The sequence below is a fragment of the Melospiza melodia genome, chromosome 25 (genome assembly GCF_035770615.1).
Source record: "Melospiza melodia melodia isolate bMelMel2 chromosome 25, bMelMel2.pri, whole genome shotgun sequence".
Lineage (NCBI taxonomy): Eukaryota > Metazoa > Chordata > Aves > Passeriformes > Passerellidae > Melospiza > Melospiza melodia.
In genome coordinates this window covers 10,231,624-10,252,268 of record NC_086218.1, presented here as the reverse complement: position 1 = coordinate 10,252,268, position 20,645 = coordinate 10,231,624, and the positions used below count along the sequence as shown (strand labels likewise).

Below are 20,645 nucleotides of genomic sequence, written 5' to 3'. Positions count from 1 at the left end.
CCAATCCTGGTTTATTTAGACCCAAAACGAGTCGGGACTGACCCAATCCTGGTTTATTTAGACCCAAAACGAGTCGGACTGACCCAATCCTGGTTTATTTGGACCCAAAACGAGTCGGCACTGACCCAATTCTGGTTTATTTAAACCCAAAACGAGTCGGCACTGACCCAATTCTGGTTTTTTTGGACCCAAAACGAGTCGAGACTGACCCAATCCTGGTTTATTTAGCCCTAAAATGGGTCGGGATTAGCTCGGTCCCAAATTATTTGAACTAAAACAGGTCGGGACTAATCCAATCCGAGTTTATTTAGACCCAAAACAGGGCAGGATTCACCCAATTCTGGTTTATTTGGACCCAGACCGGGTCGGGACTGACCCAATTCCGGTTTATTTGGACCCAAAATGAGTCGGGATTAACCCGATCCTGGTTTATTGAGACCCCAAACAGGTCGAGACTAACCTGATCCTCGTTTATTTAGACCAAAACTGGGTCGGGATTTACCCGTTCCGGGTTGATTTAGACCCAAAATGAGTCGGGATTAACCCGATCCCAAATGTGGTCCCGGCTCAGGTTGGGATTTTCCTGATCCCATCCTTTGTTTATTCCCCAAATCCACACAAACAGCCCAAAATCCCCTCCCGATTCCGATATTTCCCCCCCGCCCCAATCCAATTGTTCCCCCCAAACCCAATTTTCCCCTCCCACATCCCGATTATCCCCCCCAATCCCAATTTCCCCCCCAAAAGGTCCCGATTTTCCCCCCCAAATCCCAATTTTTTCCCCAAAAAATCCCGATTTAACCCCCCAAAAGTCCCGATTTCCCCCCCCCCAAATCCCAATTTTTAAAAATAATCCCATTTTTCCCCCCTAAATTCCCATTTCTTCCCCCAAAATCCAAAATTTTCCCTCCTAAATCCCCATTTTTTCCCCAAAAAATTCCCGATTTTCCCGCCCGGGTTTCGCTTGGCAGCGGCCCCGGGGGTGCAAAGGTGGCACGGGCGGTGCCGATCCCGGTGCCAATCCCGGTGCCAATCCCGGTGCCAATCCTGCCTGGAATGAGTCACCCGAGCCAAACCCGGCACCGGGAATGTCCCAGCTCCGAGGGGGACACGGAGGGGACACAGAGGGGACACAAAGGGGACGCAGGACGGGCGTGTCCCTGCCGAGGTCGGGATTGCGACATTCCCGGCCGGTTTCCTGCGAAAGTGGGCAGGAAATGGGCAGGGACTGGGCAGAAATTGAGTAGAAACTGAGTAAAAACTGGGCAGAAATTGGGCAGAAAATGGGCAGAAATTGAGTGGAAACTGGGCAGGATCTGGGCAGAAACTGGGAAAGAACCGGGCAGAAACTGGGCAGGAAATGGGCAGAGGCTGGATAAGGACTGGGCAGAAACTGGGCAGGAACTGGAAAGAACTGAACAGAGACTGGGTAGAAACTGGGTAAAAACTGGGAAGAAATTGGGCAGGAGCTGGGCAGAAACTGGAAAGAACTGAGCATAAACTAGGGAGAAACTGGGAAAGAGCTGGGCAGAAACTGAACAGAAACTGGGTAGAAAATGGGCAGGAACTGGGCAAAAATTGAGTAGAAACCGGGTAAGAATTGGGCAGGAGCTGAGCAGGAACTGGGTAGAAAGTGGGAAAGGACTTGGTAGAAACTGGGTGGAACTGGGCAGAAATGGAGTAAAAACTGGGAAAGAGCTGGGAGGAACTGGAAAAGAACTGGGCAGAAACTGGGGAGAACTGGGAAAGAGCTGGGCAGGAACTGGGAGAAATGGAACAGAAACTGGGACAGAGCAGAGCAGGAGCTGGGCAGGGCAGGAGTGGCTGGACGGGATTTCCAGCTCCCGGTGGTGGCCGTGCCCAGTGACCTCCTGGTGGCCGTGCCCGGGGCTCCCGGTGACCTCCCGGTGGCCCTGCTGGGGCTCCGGTGACGTCCCCTCCCCCTCCCGGTGTCCCCACAGCCGCGCTGGCCGCAGCCCAGGTGACCTCGGAGGACCAGGAAGTGCCGGAGCACAAACGTGAGTGTCCCCACGGTGTCACCGGGAGTGTCCCCCACGGTGTCACCGGAGCGTCCCCACGGTGTCACCGGCCCGGGATGCACCCGGGGGGGTTGGGGGGTTCACTTTGGGGTCAGCCTGGTTTGGGTGGTCTCAGTTTAGGAAGGTCCCAGTTTTGGGCTGATCCCAGTTTGGGTTGATCCGAGTTCAGGTGATCCTGGTTTGGGCCGATCTCAGTTTTGGATGGTCCCAGTTGGGGTTGATTCGGGTTCTGGTCAATCTGGTCCCAGTCCTGGTTCTGTCCGACCCCGATTCTGTCCAGTCCTGTCTGACCTTGGCTCTCTCTGACCCTGGTTCTATCTGGTCTTGGTTCTGGTTCTGTCTGACCCCATTCTGCCCAGTCCTGGTTCTGTCTGACCCTGGTTCCAGTCCCAGTTCTGGTTCTGGTCTGCTCCCGGTTCTGACCCCAGTCCTGTTTCTGTTCTGACCCTGGTTCTGGTCCCAGTTCTGGTCCCGGTTCTGACCCCAGTCCTGTTTCTGGTTCTGACCCTGTTCCCAGTTCTGGTCCCGGTTCTGTCCCCATTCCCTGTTCTCACCCGATTCTGTCCCGGTTCTGACCTGTTCCCGTTCCTGGTTCTGACCCTGCCCCCAGTCCCATTCCTGTTCCTGGCTCTGCTCCAGTTCTGGGTCCTGGTTCTGACCCCATTCCCGGTTCTGACCCAGTTCTGCCTGGTTCTGTCCTGGTTCTGACCTGTTCCCATTCCTGGTTCTGACCCATTCCCAGTTCTGCCCCTGTTCCTTGTTCTGACCCTGCCCCCAGTCCCATTCCTGTTCCTGGCTCTGCCCTGGTTCTGGGTCCTGGTTCTGCCCCCATTCCCGGTTCTGCCCAGTTCTGACCCTTTCCCATTCCTGGTTCTGACCCGGTTCCCATTCCCGTTCCCATTCCCGGTTCTCACCAGGTTCTGTCCCGGTTCTGACCTGTTTCCGTTCCTGGTTCTGACCCTGCCCCCAGTCCCATTCCTGTTCCTGGCTCTGCTCCAGTTCTGGGTCCTGGTTCTGACCCCATTCCCGGTTCTGCCCGGTTCTGACCCGGTTCCCATTCTGTTTCCATTCCCGTTCCCATTCCTGGTTCTGGCCCCATTCTAACCCTGGTTCTGACCCGTTCCCATTCCTGGTTCTGACCTGCTTCCCATTCCCGTTCCATTCCTGGTTCTCACCGGTTCTGTCCCGGTTCTGACCCGTTCCCATTCCTGGTTCTGACCCTGCCCCCAGTCGCCATTCCTGTTCCTGGCTCTGCTCCAGTTCTGGGTCCTGGTTCTGCCCCTATTCCCAGTTCTGACCCGGTTCTGTCCCGGTTCTGACCCGTTCCCATTCCCGGTTCTGCCTGGTTCTGACCCGTTTCCATTCCCGGTTCTGACCCGATTCTGACCGGTTCTGTCCCGGTTCTGACTCGGTTCCCATTCCCGGTTCTGCCTGGTTCTGACCTGTTCCCATTCCCGATTCTGACCCGGTTCTGTCCCGGTTCTGCCCCGTTCCCATTCCTGGTTCTGTCCCAGTTCTGTCCCGGTTCTGTCCCGGTTCTGCCCTGTTCCCATTCCCGGTTCTGACCCGGTTCTGTCCCGGTTCTGCCCCGTTCCCATTCCCGGTTCTGACCCGTTTCTGTCCCGGTTCTGACCCGTTCCCAGCCGTGGAGCTGCGCTGCGCCGCGTTCCGCTCCAGCTCGGGCAGCGCCCGCATCGAGTGGAAATTCCAGAGGGGCTCATCCCTGACACTGATCTACTACGGGGGGAGCTCACAGGTACCAGGGACACTGGGGACATTTGGGGACATTTGGGGACATCAGGGACAGTGGGAGACACTGGGGGATAGTGGGGGCACTGGCGACATTGGGGACAGCGGGGACACTGGGGGACAGTGGAGACATTTGGGGGACATCGGGGACATTGACAATATTGGGGACACTGAGGACAGCGGGGACATTGGGGACATTGGGGACATCGGGAACAATGGGGACATTGGGGACAATGGGGACATTGGGGGATATCAGGGACACCAGGGACATTGAGGTGCCCTGTGGGGACATCAGGGAGACCTGAGCCTATGGGGACATTTGGGAGGGCTCAAAGCCCATGGGGACATTGGGGGGGGGGGGTCTCTGCAGGGACACTGGGGGGTCCCCAAACCTGTGGGGCCATCAGGGTGTCCCCATGGTGTCCCCTCGATGTCCCATCCCGGTGTCCCCAGAGCCGTACCGGGACCGTGTCCAGTTCTCGCCCACGTCCATCCGCTTCGGCTCGGTGACGCGGGAGGACAGCGGCAAGTACATCTGCGAGGTGGTGGCGGATGGCAGCCACATCGCCAAGTCCGAGGTCAACCTCATCGTGCAGGGTGAGGCCACCCTGTCCCCAACCACGGCCCTGTCCCTGTCCCCAGCCTTGGTTTTGTCCCTTGTCCCCTGTCCCCAAACCTTGGCCTTATCCCTTGTTCCCATTCCTGGTGTTTCCCTTGTCCTTGGCCCCATCCTTGTCCCCGGCCATGTCATTGTCACCCATCCATGGTCCCTGGCCTTGTCCCCAGCCCTGTCGTGGTCCCTGGCCGTGTCCCCTGTCACTGTCCCTGTCCCCAGGGTGACTCCGGGCAGTTCCAGTGTCCCTGTCCCATGTCATGGTGGCTCCAGGCAATGCTGTCCCTGTCCCCATGGTGACTCAGGGATGGTGCCATCCCTGTCCTGTGTCACGGTGACTCCAGGCTGTGTTGTCCCTGTGTCACTGTCCCTGTGTCACTGTCCCTGTGTCACTGTCCCTGTCCCTGTGCCCGCAGTGCCCCCGGGGAAGCCGCTGGCACACGTGCCCATCTCTGCCACGGTGGGTGCCAGGCTGTGTGTCCCTGTGGTCACTCTGGGCAGTGTGTCACTGTCCCTGTGTCACTGTCCCTGTGTCACTGTCCCTGTCCCTGTGTCACTGTCCCTGTGCCCGCAGTGCCCCCGGGGAAGCCGCTGGCACACGTGCCCAGCTCTGCCACGGTGGGTGCCCGCGCTGTCCTGCGCTGCTCCGAGGCCCAGGGCTCGCCCCCTCCCACCTTCCGCTGGTACAAGGACGGCACCGAGCTGCCCCAGGACCCCAAATCCAGCCCCGCCTTCCGCAACTCCTCCTACAGCCTGGACCCGCGCACGGGGGAGCTGGTCAGTGCCCGGCCTCCCGCCCCGTCCCTCTCACCTTCTCCTGCCCTTTTCCCTCTTTTCCTGCCCCTTTTCCTGCCCTTTTCCCTGTTTTTCTCCCTTTCCTCCTTTTCCTGCCCCTTTCCCTGTTTTCCTCTTTCTCCTTTTTCCTGTCCTTTTCCCTCTCCCTTTCACCTTTTCCTGCCCTTTTCCCTGTTTTCCTCTCCCTTTCCCTCTTTTCCTCTCCTTTTCCTGCCCTTTTCCCCTCTCCCTTTCCCCCTTTTCCTGTCCTTGTCCCCTTGTCCCTGTTTTCCTCCCTCTCTTTCTTTCCCCTGTTATCCTCTAATTTTCTCCCTTTTCGTGCCCCCATTTCTCCGCTTTTTCCCCCCTATTTTCCCCATTTCTCCCCATTTTACCCGCCCACGTTTCCCTCCTTTTCCCCATTTTCTCCTCTATTTTTCCCCATTTTTCCCCGTTTCCCCCATTTCCCATTTCCCTGCCCCGTTTGCAGGTGTTTGAGCCCGTGGGGGGCTGGGACACGGGCGATTATCACTGCGAGGCCTCCAACAACGTGGGCAGCCCCCAGAAATCCGACGTCTTCCGCATGGAGGCAGTAAGGAGCCATCCCAATCCTCATCCTGATCCCATCCCTATTCCCAATCCAGTCCCAATCCTGATACCCATCCCAATCCCCATTTCGATCCTGATCCCAATCCTGGTCCTGATCCCCATCCCGATCCCAATTCCAATCCTAATCCCATTCCTGATCCCAATCCCCATCCTCATCCCAATCCTATTCCGATCCCAGTCCTGATCCCCATCCTGATCCTGATCCCCATTCCCCATCCTGATCCCGATCCCAGTCCTTATTCCCATCCTTATCCCCATTCCTCGTCCCAATCCCCATCACGATCCCAAACCCATCCCCGTGCCGATCCGATTCCCAATCCTAATCCCATTCCTGATCCCAGTCCTATTCCTAATCCCCATCCCCAATCCCCATCCTGATCCCAATCCCCCCCAGTCCAGTGGGATCCCTCCCGATCCCATGGAATCCTCACCAATCCCATGGGATCCCCCCAATCTCCCTGATCCCCTCAAATCCCATGGGGTCTCCCCAATCCCTCCCGATCCCGTTGGATCCCCCGATCCCTCCTGATCCCCCCCAATCCCATTGGATCCCCCCAATCCCGTGGGGTCTCCCCAATCCTGTTGGATCCCTCCTGATCCTGTTGGATCCCTCCAGTCCCATGGATTGTCCTCAATCTCCTCGATCCCACTGGATCCCCCCAATCTCCCTGATCCCGTTGGATCCCCCCAATCCCTTGGGTCTCCCCAGTCCTGTTGGATCCCCTGATGCCATTGGATCCCTCCAGTCCCATGGATTGTCCTCAATCCCCCCAATCCCTTTGGATCTCCCCAACCTTGTGGGTCTCCCCGATCTCCCTGATCCCGTTGGATCCTCCCAATCCCCCTGATGCCCTGGGGTCTCCCTGACCCTGTGGCACCCCCCCGATCCCTCCTGATCCCCCCCAATCCCATTGGATCCCTCCAGTCCCCCAAATCCCGTAGGATCTCCCCGATGCCATGGGATCCCTCCTGATCCCTTTGGATCCCCCCGATTCTGTGGGATCCCCCAATCCCATGGGATCCCCCAATCCCATGGCCATTGGATCCCTGAGATCCCGTGGAATCTCCCCCATCTCCCCAGTCCTGTGGCATCCCCCCCGATGCCGTTGGATCCCCCAATCCCATGGGATTCTCCCAGTCCCCCCAATCCCGTCGGACCCCCACGACCCTGCACGATCTCCGCAATCCCCCAATCCTGTGGGATCCCCCCGATCCCGTTGGGTCCCCGTGACACCCCCAATCCTGTGGGGTCTCCCTGATCCCGTGGGATCCCCCCGATCCCCCGGGATCCCCGGGATCCCCGCTCCCTGTGTGTGTCCCGCAGGCGAGGTGAACGTGGGTGGCATCGTGGCCGCCGTGGTGCTGCTGCTCCTGTTCCTGGCGCTCGCCGCCTTCGGCGTCTGGTTCGCCCACAGGCGTGGCTACTTCAGCAGTGAGAGACTGGGAGGGACTGGGATGGACTGGGATAGACTGGGAGTGACTGGAATGGACTGGGAATAACCTGGGATGGACTGGGAGGGACTGGGAGAGAATGGGAGTGGGACTGGGAGGGAATGGGAATGGATTGGGAGGGACTGGAATGGACTGGGAGAGACTGGGAGCAACTGGGATGGGACAGGGAGAGATTGGGAGGGAATGGGAGCGACTGGGATGGGACTGGGACAGACGGGGATGGACTGGGAATGGATTGGGAGCAACTGGGAATGGACTGGGAATGGAACTAGGGTGGACTGAGATGGGACTGGGAGGGACTGGGATGGACTGGGACAGACGGGGATGCGACTGGGAATGGATTGGGAGCAACTGGGAATGGACTGGGAATGGAACTAGGGTGGACTGGGAGGGACTGGGATGGACTGGGAATACACTGGGGTGGACTGGGATGGGATGGGAATGGGCTGGTGGGGACTGGGGTGGACTGGGAATGGACTGGGATAGACTGGGAATGTCCCTGTGTCCCTGGGGATGTCCTCAGTCTGTCCCCATGTCCCAGTAATGTCCCCCCTGTGTCCCCTCCCCTCCCTGATCCCCGTTTTTCCCTTTTTTTCCAGAAAAAACAGAGTGAGTGACAGCGGAGCCACCTCCTACTCCCGGGTGACCCCACCCCGCCTTGGTGTCACCTCAGTGTCACCTCGGTGTCCCCCTGGTGTCACCCCGGTCCCTGTGGGGACAGAGGGGACACGGGGGGGGGTGGCACATCCCAAAATCCCGATTTTCCCGCAGTGCCGGAGGGAAGAAGGTGATTTACAGCCAGCCCTCGCGGCGCAGCGAGGTGAGGACATGGGGACAGTGTGGGGACACCAGGACATGCCACCGCCCTGGCGGGGACACCCCAGTGGCAGATGGACACCCTGGTGTCCCCAGTGTCCCTTGGCAGGAGGGTCCTGGGGGGTGGTGGTGGGGGGATGGTGTCACCTGTGATGTCCCCATGGATGTCACCATGTCCCCATTAATGTTCCTATGTCCCTATGGATGTCCCCCTGTCCCCAGTGACGTCCCCATTGATGTTCCCATGTCCCCATGGATGTCACCATGCCTGTCCCCATGTCCCCATCCCTGTCCCCATCCATGTCCCCATGCCTGTCCCCATGTCCCCATTGATGTCCCCATAGCTGTCCCCATGGCTGACTCCATCAATGTCCCCGTGTCCCCATGGCAGTCCCCATGGCTGTCCCCGTGTCCCCATCCCTGTCCCCATTGATGTCCCCATGGCTTGTCCCCGTGTCCCCATGGCAGTCCCCATGGCTGTCCCCGTGTCCCCATCCATGTCCCTATGTCCCCATGGCTGTCCCCATGTCGCCATCAACGTCCCCATGGCTGTCCCTGTTTCCCCATTGATGTCCCCATTGATGTCCCCATGACTGTCCCTGTGTCCCCATTGGTGTCCCCATCAATGTCCCCATGTCCCCATCCCTGTCCCCATGGCTGTCCCCGTGTCCCCCATTGGTGTCCCCATTGATGCCCCATGTCCCCATGGATGTCCCCATCCATGTTCCCATGGCTGTCCCCGTGTCCCCATGGATGCCCCTATGTCCCCATGCCTGTCCCCATGTACCCATTGGTGTCCCCATTGATGTCCTATGTCCCCATGGCTGTCCCTGTGTCCCCATCAATGTCCCTATGGCTGTCCCCATGTCCCCATCAATGTCCCCATTGATGTTCCCATGCCCCCATCAATGTCCCTATGGCTGTCCCCATGTCCCCATCAATGTCCCCATGCCTGTCCTCATGGCTGTCCCCATGTACCCATCCCTGTCCCCATCAATGTCCCCATGGCTGTCCCCATGACCGTCCCCATTGATGTCCCTGTGTCCCCATGGCTGTCCCCATGTCCCCATCAATGTCCCCATGTCCCCATGATGCTCCATCCATGTCACCGTCCATGTCCCCATGTCTCCATCCCTGTCCCCACTGATCTCCCTGTGTCCCCATGCCCGTCCCTATGTCCCCATCGATGTCCCCATCGATGTCCCCATGATGTCCCCATGTGTGTCCCCGCAGAGCGAGTTCAAGCAAACCTCCTCGTTCCTGGTGTGACGTCGTCCCCGCCGCCCCCGGACGCTTTTTCCCAATTCCCGGAATTCTGCAGGATTTTAGGAGATCCACGGGATTTTGGGAATTCTGTGGCGTTTTCAGAATTCTGTGGGGTTTTAGGAGATCCACGAGATTTTGGGAATTCTGTGGGGTTTTGGGAATTCCAGCAGGATTTTCAGAATTCCGTGGGGTTTTAGGAGATGCACGGGATTTTGGGAATTCTGTGGGGTTTTGGGAATTCTAGTGGGATTTTCAGAATTCCGTGGGGTTTTAGGAGATCCATGGGATTTTGGCAATTCCTGCGGGATTTTCAGAATTCTGCAGGATTTGGGAAATTTCCTGTGGAAGTTTTGGGAATTCCCATAGAATTTTTGGGAATTCCGGCAGGATTTTCAGAATTCCGTGGGGTTTTAGGAGATCCATGGGATTTTGGGAGTTCCCATGGGATTTTCGGAATTCTGCAGGATTTGGGGAATTTCCATACAATTTTTGGGAATTCCCACGGGATTTTTTGGGAATTCCTGTGGGATTTTCGGGAATTCCTGCGGGATTTTAGGAGTTCCATGGGATTTTTTGGGAATTCCGCAGGATTTTTTGGGAATTCCCGTGGGATTTTTGGAATTCCGCGGGATTTTCGCCGCGGTTTTTTTAAAGCCTCTCCGGTGCCTTCGCCGCTGCTGCCTCTGGAACTTGGGGGTCCCCGTGTCCCCTCTTTGTCCCCTCTTTGTGTCCCCTTTGTCCCCTCCCCTCGTTCCCCCTTTTTGTCCCCCCCCGCCATTGTCCCTCCCTGTCCCCTCTCTGTCCCCGGGAGGCTCTGGGTGGGGGGGGGACAGGGCTGGTGCCACCACCTGGGGACAGCGCCAGTGTCCCCCTGGTCCCAGTGTCCCCCCAAACTGGGAGCGTGGTGGGGGGGGTACTGGAAATAAACCTGTGTCCTTTACCTGGCCTGTGACACTGGGGACAATGTGGGGACAATGTGGGGGGGACACTGGGGACATGGGGGGGGACATTGGGTGTTCCTTGGGGACACTGGGGGGATCTGTGGGGACATTGAGGGGACACTGGGGGGATACTGGGGACGTTATGGGGGACACTGGAGGATCTCTGGGGACATTGAGGGGACATTGGGAGGTCCCTTGGCACATTGGGGGTTCCTTGGGGACACTGGGGGGGATCTCTGGGGACGTTGGGAGGGACATTTTGGGGTCCTTGGGGACATTGAGAAAATGTTGGGGACATTCTGGGGGGACCCTGAGAAACATTGGGGGATCCCTGGGGACATTGGGGGGGGTCCCTGGGGCTGAGGGGATATCAGGGGACACCGTGGGGACATTGGGGACACAGTGGGGACATTGGAGGAGCTTTAGGAGGACCCTGGGGACCAAAGGGGACCCTGGGAGTCACCGGGAATCCCTGGGGGAGACATTTGGGGACATTGGGGACATTAGTGGGGGGGTCCCTGGGGCTGAGGGGACATCGGGAGTTACCATGGGGACATTGGGGACACAGTCGGGACATTGAGGGGGGGTCCCTGGGGCTGAGGGGACACCGGGGGTCACCATGGGGACACCGGGGACACCCCCCACCATCGACGTCACCTTTATTGAACTCCTGCCCCTCCCCCCCCCCGCCCCCAAACCGAGCTCGGGCCCCCCCCCCAAAAGGGATGGGGGAGGGGCGGTTTTGGTGTGGGGGGGGTCCCGCTCCTTCCTCATTACCGACGCCTTTAATTAGTGGCACTAATTGCCCCGGCGCGGGGGGGCCGCGTTAATGGCGGGGTCTACGTTAAGCAGCAGCGACGGGCGGGGGGGGGGGGGGGGGGAGGGGACACGGTGGCCTCGATTATCGGTGACACCCCCGGGGGGACCCCCCGACACCGCCCGGAGTGCGGGGGGGGCACAGGGAGGGGCTCCAGCGCTTGGGGGGGGCGGGGAGGGGGCTCCTGCCTCAGTTTCCCCTGGCGGGGGGGGGGAGCAGCAGCGCCCTGCGGGTGGTGACACTCCAGGGACGGTGGCACCTCCAGGGGTGGTGAAACCTCCAGGGCTTGGTGACAATTCTAGGCATTGGTGGCACTTTGGGGCTGGTGGCACCTCCAGGCGTTGGTGGCACCTCCAGGGGACTCCAGGGGTGGTGGCACCTCCATGGGTTGGTGGCATTTCTAGGCATTGGTGGCACCTCCAAGGGGTTAGTGACACCTCCAGGAGCTGGTGGCATCTCCACAGGGGTTGGTGGCACCTCCAGGGGTTGGTGGCACCTCCACAGTGGTTGGTGGCACTCCAGGGCTTGGTGGCACTTTGGGGCACCAGGGACTGGTGTCACCTCCAGGGAATGGTGCCATCTTAGGGCTGGTGGCATCTCCAGGGGCTGGTGGCACTTTGGGGCTGGTGTCACCTCCAGGAATGGTGGCATCTCCACGGGTTGGTGGCACCTCCAGATGGTGGCACTTCCAGGGCTTAGTGACACTTCCAGGCACTGGGGGAATCTTGGCTGGTGGCTCTTCTGGGCGTTGGTGACACTATTAGAGACTGGTGGCATTTTGGGCCTGGCAGCGCCTCCAGATGTTGGCGACACCTCCAGGGGTGGGTGACACTTTGGGACTGGTGGCAGCTCCAGACATTTGTGTCCCCTTGGGGCTGGTGACACTTCCAGGCTTGGTAACACTCTGAGACTGGTGGCACCTCCAGGGCTGGTGACACCTCCAGATATTGGTGTCCCCTTGAATCAGTGACACCTCCAGATGCTGGTGTCCCTTTGGGGCTGATGGCGCCTCCAGTGCTGGTGACACCCCCAGATGCTGGTGTCTCCTTGAATCAGTGACACCCCAGATGTTGGTGTCCCTTTGGGGCTGGTGTCCCTTTGGGGCTGGTGACACCTCCAGTTGCTGGTGTCCCCTTGAAATGGTGACACCCCCAGATGCTGGTGTCCCCTTGAATCCAATGACACCTCCAGATGTTGGTGTCCCTTTGGGGCTGGTGTCTCTTTGGGGCTGGTGGCACCTCCAGGGCTGGTGGCACCTCCACATGTTGGTGTCCCCTTGAATCAGTGGCACCTCCAGATGCTGATGTCCCTTTGGGGCTGGTGGCACCGCCATTTGTTGGGTGTCCCTTTGGGGCTGGTGACATCCCCAGATGTTGCTGTCCCCTTGAATCCAATGACACCCCAAGATGTTTGTGCCCCCCTGACCCTGGTGCCACCTCCAGCCACAGCGCCACCTCCACGTGCCACCACCACCCCCTCGCTCCGCCGCCACCCCTGGCCACCCCTTGCCCCGGCTCCGATGTCACCTCCGTGTCCCCCATCTCAGACGTTGCTGATGCGGACGCTGAGCGGGGCCCCCTCCCCGTCCCGCTCGGCCTCGCGCAGCGACTCCTCCAGCTTGACCTTCTCGGGGTCCCCGAACCGCACGGCCTCGTGGTGACAGCACGGCGCCGCCACCTTCACCACGCGGTCGAAGAGGCTGAAGTCGGCCACGTACTTGCCGCTGGCCGACAGCGAGATGGCCGGCGTGAACTCGTAGCCCCACAGGATCTCCTCGGGCAGGTAGGACGTGCGCACCTGGCACGTGGCGCTGGTGGACTCCACGGTGCCGCTCAGGATGACCACCAGCTCGAAGTCGCCGTCGCCCGAGCGCAGGGACACGTCCCGCAGCGGGCTGGCCTCGTCCACCACGTGGTAGAAGGTCAGCGGGAGGATGAGGAAGGGGCTGTCCGAGGACGTGTCCACCTGGAAGTCCACGTTGAGCTGGTTGAGGCGCACGCTCTCGCCCTCCTTGGTCAGGTGGGTCTGCAGCAGCTTGCCGGTGACCTGGCAGCCGATCAGGAGGCTCTTCCTCATGTTGGCCACGCGGATCATCAGGCAGGTCTTGCCGTCGTGCTGCGCCACCACGGCGTTCTGGCTGAACTTGATGGTCTCGGCGCGCTTCTTGGGCCGCGCGATCTTGGCCAGGAAGGTGCCGGTGATGAAGATCTCCAGGATGGTGGTGAGCACCAGCTGGGTGATGAGCAGCACGATGGCCAGCGGGCACTCCTCGCTGATGTAGCGGAAGCCGTAGCCGATGGTGGTCTGCGACTCGAGGGAGAAGAGGAAGGCGCCGGTGAGCGTGTGCACCTGCATCACGCACGGCGTGTGGTTGGCGGGCGGCTCGAACTCCAGCAGGTCGCCGTGCGCCGCCGCCACCAGGTACCACACCACGCCGAAGGCGAACCAGGTGCCGGCGAAGGTGGCGGAGAAGAGCAGGAGCTTGTAGCGCCACTGGAGGTCGATGAAGGTGGTCCACAGGTCCTTGAGGTACAGGAAGCGCTTGTCCGAGATGTGCTCCATGCGCACGTTGCTGCGGCCGTCCTTGGTCAGCACGCGGCGCCGCCGCAGCCCCGGCCCCATCAGGGGGCGGCTGTCGGTCTGCGTGGTCTGGCTGTAGTACACCTTGGTGGAGGACGTCATCTGCGGGACAGGTGAGGGACAGGTGAGGGACAGGTGGGGACAGGTGGAGAACATCATCTGCAGGGATATGGGGACAGGTGAGGGACAGGTGGGGGACATGGAGGAGATCATCAATGGGGACACAGGGACAGGTGAGAGACAGGTAGAGAACGTCATCTGCAGGGACATGGGGACAGGTGAGGGACAGGTGGGGGACATGGAGGAGATCATCAATGGGGACGCAGGGACAGGTGAGAGACAGGTAGAGAATGTCATCTGCAGGGACACGGGGACAGGTGAGGGACAGGTAAAGGATAAATGGAGGGGATCATCAGTGGCGACATGTGAGGGACAGGTAGAGAATGTCATCTGTGGGGACACATGGAGACAGGTGAGGGACAGGTGGAGGAGATCATCTGGGGGCACCCAGGGACACATGAGGGACAGGTGGGGGACAAATGGAGGAGATCGTCTGCAGGGACAGGTGAGGGACAGGTAGAGACTGTCATCTGCAGGGACACGGGAACAGAGGAGGGACAGGTGAGGGACAGGGGAAGGACAGTTGAGGGGGTGATCAAGGGGGACACAGGGACAGGTGAGGGACAAGTGGAGAGGTGAATCTGCAGAGGATAGAGGGACCGGTGAGGGACAGGTGTGGCAGTGATCAAAGGTGACACGGGGGACATGTGAGAGACATATGGAGAACATCACCTGTGGGGACATGGGGACACGTGAGGGACTGGGGACGGACCGGTGAGGGGGTCATCAAAGGGGACACAGGGACAGGTGAGGGACAGATGGAGGACGACATCACGGGGGGAATCGGGGGGGTCTTCCCTCTAACTGTCCATCCCCACATCCCTCTGTCCATCCCCACATCCCTCTGTCCATCCCCATGTCCCTCCATCCCTCCACGTGCTCCCCCATTCTCAAATCCCTCGGTGTCCCCTCAGTGTCCCTTCTGTGTCCCCTCCCTGTCCCCCCCTGTCCCCTGGCAGCTCCGGTGGTGACCGTGGAAGTGTCCCGGGCGTCCGGGAGGAAGAGGAAGGCGATGAATGGGAGGTGACAGGGACAAACGGCCGATGGCAGCGCCAGGCGCCTCCCCGGTGTCCCCGTGTCCCCGTGTCCCGGTGTCCCCATCCCAAAAAGGCCCTTTCAGCCCCCGCCAGCCCCTGGCCCTGCCACCGTTTCCGCCGCGGAAGGGGCAGCGTGCCGGGGACACGGGGACACGGGGACACCGGGGGTGGTGGCACCACGGGGGGGTCTCCTTGGAGCACGGTGTCCCTGTGGCGGCCAAGGCTGGGGGACACGAGTGGCACTGCCACCGTCAGAGAAATGTCCTGGATGGGACCGGGACAGAGGGGACAGCGGTGTCCCCAAGGAGGGGACACGGAGCTGCTCCTTCACAGAGGGGCTGGGGGGGTCCCTGAGGCCACTGTGTCCCCTCAGAGCCACCATGTCCCCACAGAGCCACTGTGTCCCCAGAGCCACTGAGTTCCCAGAGCTCACCATGCCCCCAAAGCCACTGGGTGTCCCGAAAGCCACCATGTGTCCTGGAGCTGTTGGGGTCCCCAGAGCCCCCCATGTCCTCAAAGCCACCATGTCCCCAAAGCCACCACCTGTCCCAGAGCTGCTGGGGGTCCCCAGAGCCCCCCATGTCCCCAAAGCCACCATGTCCCCAGAGCCACCGTGTCCCCAAAGCCACCATGTCCCCACCCCCTGCTTTGGGGGTCTCTGCACACCCCTGCCCTCCTCTAGGGTGGACCCAACCCCCCTTTTTATTCTCCTGACCCCCCCCTTTCTCCCCCCCATCCCCCATTTTTGGTCTCCCCACCCCCCCGCCCCATTTTCGGGGTCCCCGCCCCCTCGGAGGGCCCCGCGTGCCCCCCGTGCCCCCCGGGCGTGCTCCGGTGCCCGGACACGGTTCGGGACAAGCCGCAGCTTGTTCCCGGTGCCCGCGGCACAACCGGTTACCCATTAACCCCCCCCTACACCCTCCCCGTGCCTCAGTTTCCCCTCGGGGGGTTCTGGTCACTTTGGGGGTCACCGCAAAGGCCCGGCCCTACATGGGGGGGTACAGGAGGACTGAGGGGGGGCCCCAGGGACGCGTCCCCGTTCCCCGCGTCCCGCTGGCACCGGCGGCGCGGGCACCGTTCCCACGGCACGGCGGTGCCAGGCGTGACCGGGCACCCCGCCAGCAGCGCCCCCCCCAAACTGGGGCGCGGGGCTGCTCCGAACTGGGGTAACTGGGGTTTGGGGGGGATAGGGAGCGGTCCCACAGCCCCGCGGAGGGGTCCCCGAATTGAGGAGGGGGGCGCGGGGTGGATGCGGCGGGGGTGGAATGGGGGGTGGCGGTGGGGCGGCGGTGGCGGGGGGGGGACAGGGACGGGGACAGGGACAGTGGGGCCATTGTGCGGCCGGAGCCGAGGTTTCAATGGGGCTGGCGGGGGGACAAAGGCGCTTTGACGGAGCCCTCGTTAAGATGCAGAGCCCCGCGCGACACCGCCACCGCCAGCGCGGGGGTCCCGGGGGGCCCGCGACACCGCCAGGGCCAGCGAGGGGACACCGGGACCCCCATGGCTGATGGCACTGCCACCAATAGGGTCACAGGGACCCCCATGGCTGATGGCACTGTCACTGAGGGGGGGCACAGGGATCTCCCACTGTCACCGAGAGGGGCACAGGGACCCCCATGGCTGATGGCACTGTCACCGAGGGGGCACAGGGACCCCCATGGCTGATGGCACTGCCACCAATAGGGTCACAAGGACCCCCATGGCTGATGGCACTGTCACTGAGGGGGGGCACAGGGATCTCCCACTGTCACCGAGAGGGGCACAGGGACCCCCATGGCTGATGGCACTGTCACCGAGGGGGCACAGGGACCCCCATGGCTGATGACACTGTCACTGAGGGGGGCACGGGGACCCCCATGGCTGATGGCACTGTCACTGAGGGGGGCACAGGAACCTGCCACTGTCACTAACAGGGACACAGGGACCCCCATGGTTAATGCCACTGTCACCAAGGGGGCACAGCGACCCCCATGGCTGATGGCACTGCCACCAATAGGGGCATGGGGACCCCCATGGTTAATGCCACTGTCACCCAGGGGGGGCCCGTGACACTGCCACTGCCACTGAGGGGACACAGGGACCCCTATGGCTGATGGCAGTGTCAATGAGGGGGGGCCTGTGACACTGCCAGGGACACCAAGGGGACACAGGGACCCCCATGGTTAATGGCAATGTCACCGAGGAGACACAGGGACCCCCATGGCTGATGGCACTGCCACCGATGGGGGGCCTGTGACACTGCCAGGGCCACCAAGGGGGGCACATGGTTAATGCCACTGTCATTGTCAGAGGGGGACACAAGGACCCCCATGGTTAATGACACCGCCACCAAGAGGGGCACAAGGACCTCCCCCCATGGTTACTGTCACTGTCACCACAGGGGTCCCCTGCCATTGCCGGGCCCCCGTGGGGGCACAGGGACCCCCATTGTCACTGTCACCACACGGGGCCCCCGTCACCCCCCCCAGTGTGGGTCTCAGAGGTCCCTGTCACTGCCACTGTCCCAGAGGTTTCCTGTCACTGCTACAGTCACCACGGGGGTCCGGTGGCTCCTCTGTCACTGTCAATGCCCACAGCCGGGATAACCCACACCTGAGATAACCCACAGCCGGGATAACCCACAGCCAGATAACCCACACCGGGTATAATCCACACCTGGGATAATCCATACCTGGGACACTTCGAATAACCCACACAGGGGATAACCCAAATTCTGAGATAACCCACACCTGGGACACTCAGAATAACCCACACCCAGGATAACCCACAATAACCCACACCTGGGATAACCCACACCCAGGATGATTCACAACTGGGATAACTCACACTTGGGATAGTTCACACGTGGGATAATCCACACCGGGGATAGTCTACATCCAGGACAATCCAAATTCCAGGATAACCTGCAGCTGAAATAACCCACTCCCAGAATAACCCATACCCAGAATAACCCACATCCAGGATAACCCACAGCCGGGATAACCCACATCCAGGACAACCCACAGCTGGGATAACCGAAATTCCAGGATAACCCACATTCCAGGATAAACCTCACTTGGAATAACCCACACCTGGGATAATCCATATCTGGGACACTTTGAATAACCCACACAGGGGATAACGCAATTCTGGGATAACGCAATTCTGGGATAACGCATACCTGGGATACTCAGAATAACCCACACCTGGGATAACCCACACATGGGACACTCAGAATAACCCACACCCAGGATAACCCACACTTGGGATAATGCACACCCAGGTTAGCCCACACCTGGGATAATGCACACCCAGGATAATCCACACCCAGGATAACCCAAATTCTGGGATAACCCACACCTGGGACATTCAGAATAACCCACACCTGCAATAACTCATACCTGGGATAACCCACACCTGGTTAATGGTTAATGGATAATAACTCATACCTTGGGATAACCCAAATTCCAGGATAACCCACAGCAAGGATAACCCACACCTGGGATAACCAACATTCCAGGATAACCCACACCTGGGATAACCAACATTCCAGGATAACCCACACCCAGGATAACCCACAGCTGGGATAATTCAAATTCTGGGATAACCCACACCTGGGATAACCAACCCAGGATAACCCATACCCAGGATAACCCACACCCAGAATAACCCATACCCAGAATAACCCACACCTGGGATAACCCACACCTGGGACATGGGGATAAAAGGGTGGGGGGATGTGGGGACGCAGCAATATGGGGACACAGGGATAAAGGGACAGGGGCCTTGGGGATGGATGTAGGACCTAGGGATGTGTGACATGGGGCACAGGGGACACCGGAATATGGGGACACCGGGATACAGGGAAATAGGGACATGGGGACATGGGGATATGGGGACACAGAGATGGGACACAGGGAACACAGGGATATGGGGACACCAGGATACAGGAAAATGGGGACATCGAGACACGGCGATAGAGGGATGGGGGACACAGGGATTCAGGGACATGGGGATTGGGGATATGGGGACATGGGGATAAAGGGACAGGGGCCTTGGGGACATCAGACCTGGGGATACATGACATGGGGACGTGGGATGGAGGAACATGGGGACATGGGGACAATGGGATATGTGAGAATATGAGGAAATGGGGACATGGCAACAGGGAATGGGGCCATGGGGACACTGGGATATGTGAGAATGGATATCCCATTTCCTGGGGACACAGGGACAGGGGGCCATGGGGATATGGGGACACAGGGACAGAGTGGTACGTGACATGGGGACACTGGGATATGGGGGCATGGGGAAACAGGAACACAGGGATTTGGGAATATGGGGATATACAGTGATATGTGCAACATGGGGATCCGGGGACAGGGTGGTACGTGACATGGGGACATCAGGACATGGGGACACTGGGATATGGGAATATGGGGACATCAGGACACGGGGATATGGGATATGGAGACACTGGGATACGGGGACATGGGGATCCAGGGACACAGGGACATCAGGACATGGGGACACACAGAAACGAGGACATGGCAATGTGGGCCACCAGGATTTGGGGACGTGGGCATGAGGGACTTGGGGACACAGCGATTTGGGGACCAGTGATGGGTGGACACAGGGACAGGGGGACGTGGCCTCACGGGTGATGGCGACACAAGGATGTGGGGACATCGGGGCTGCGGTGCCACCAGGGGGGGGACAAGGGGTCTCCGGGTCCCCTCTACAGCCCCGGTGCCATCCCAGCACCACCGCCCGGTGCCCGCCGCCCTCGGGACCCCCCGGGAGGGGACGGGGGACCCGCGGGGACCCCCCCCGGGCCGCCCTTACCTTGCTGGGGGGGTCGCGGGTCCCGCCGTGCTCAGCCCGGCCGGCTCCCCATGGGCTTTATGGCTCGGCGGGGCCGCGGCGGCGGGACGGGCACCCCCCCCCCCCCCCGCGGAACCGGGGAGGAGCCGCCGGGGGCGGGCCGGGGGTTAATGGGGTGGAAAAGGAGCCGGCCGGCACCGGGTCACGTTACCGGGCACGGGGGGGCACCGGGGGACCCCGCCCGCGGGCACCGGCACCGCCATGGGGGCACCGGGGGGGATGGGGGGGTGCGGGCATCGGGACTGGCAATGGGGGGTCCGGTGGGGGCACCGGGGGCCTCGGCGGTGTCCCCCTGGCACTGGCACCGGCATTGAGGGTCCCGGTGGGGTTATCCAGGCATTGGCACCGGCACTGGGGGTCGCGCCCGGGGCACCGAGGGTCTCATAGGGGTCTCCTGGGATTCGGTGCCTCCAAAGGGGGTCCCGGAGGGTCGGGGCAGAGTCGTGAGAGCACCGGGAGTGCCTGGGGCTACACCGTGTGTCCGTGGGTCAGTGTCTGTGTGTCCGTGGGTGACTGGTCAGTGTGTCCGTGTGTCCGTGGGTGGATGGTCAGTGTGTTCGTGTGTCCGTGGGTCCATGTGTGGATGGTCAGTGTGTCCGTGGATGGTCAGCGTGTCTGTGTGTCCATGTCCATGTGTCCGTGGGTGGATGATCAGCGTGTCCATGGGTCAGTGTGTCTGTGTGTCCGTGTGTCTGTGGGTGGATGGTCAGTGTGTCCATATGTCCATGGTCCAGTGTCCGTATGTCCATGTGTCCATGGGTGGCTGATCAGTGTGTTGGTCAGTGTGTCCATGTGTCCGTGTGTCCATGAGTCAGTGTCCGTATGTCCATGGGTGGCTGGTCACTGTGTCCACGTGTCCATGTGTCCGTGTGTCTGTGGGTGGCTGGTCAGTGTCCGTGGGTCCATGGGTCAGTGTCTGTGTGTCCGTGGGTGGGTGGTCAATGTGTTGGTCAGTGTGTTCGTGTGTCT

At 60.6% G+C, this 20,645-nt stretch overlaps 2 protein-coding genes across 7 annotated transcripts; one reads left to right on the top strand and one right to left on the bottom strand.

Moving 5' to 3' along the window:
* The first annotated feature begins 235 nt into the window (after positions 1-235).
* On the top strand, positions 236-10,258 carry F11R (F11 receptor). The gene is made up of 10 exons (XM_063176181.1): positions 236-239; positions 1,962-2,018; positions 3,683-3,795; positions 4,244-4,385; positions 4,976-5,178; positions 5,666-5,774; positions 7,109-7,234; positions 7,836-7,845; positions 7,888-8,056; positions 9,286-10,258. Exons 1-10 carry the CDS (start codon positions 236-238, stop codon positions 9,319-9,321), a joined length of 969 nt encoding a protein of 322 aa, XP_063032251.1. The 3' UTR covers positions 9,322-10,258.
* Positions 9,946-19,728, bottom strand: KCNJ10 (potassium inwardly rectifying channel subfamily J member 10). Of its 6 annotated transcripts, XR_010030563.1 has the most exons (5): positions 19,638-19,701; positions 17,640-17,722; positions 12,050-13,758; positions 11,554-12,014; positions 9,946-11,455 (listed from the first exon to the last, which is right to left on the bottom strand). XR_010030563.1 is itself a non-coding variant. In XM_063176394.1 (3 exons), exon 3 carries the CDS (start codon positions 13,756-13,758, stop codon positions 12,619-12,621), a length of 1,140 nt encoding a protein of 379 aa, XP_063032464.1. In that variant the 5' UTR covers positions 17,640-17,722; positions 19,638-19,701; the 3' UTR covers positions 9,946-12,618. The 6 variants fall into 6 exon arrangements, 1 of the variants encoding a protein (XP_063032464.1); XR_010030559.1 differs by having other exon boundaries at positions 9,946-12,014; XR_010030562.1 differs by having other exon boundaries at positions 9,946-12,014; positions 12,191-13,758.
* Positions 19,729-20,645: the final 917 nt, after the last annotated feature.

Bases quoted from the DNA above. Each gene is read 5' to 3' on its own strand.
- F11R (XM_063176181.1), top strand. The intron at 4,386-4,975 runs GTGAGGCCACCC...CTGTGCCCGCAG, and splicing joins GGTCAACCTCATCGTGCAGG to TGCCCCCGGGGAAGCCGCTG. The intron at 5,775-7,108 runs GCCATCCCAATC...TGTGTCCCGCAG, and splicing joins CCGCATGGAGGCAGTAAGGA to GCGAGGTGAACGTGGGTGGC.
- KCNJ10 (XM_063176394.1), bottom strand. From the start codon at position 13,758: ATGACGTCCTCCACCAAGGTGTACTACAGCCAGACCACGCAGACCGAC.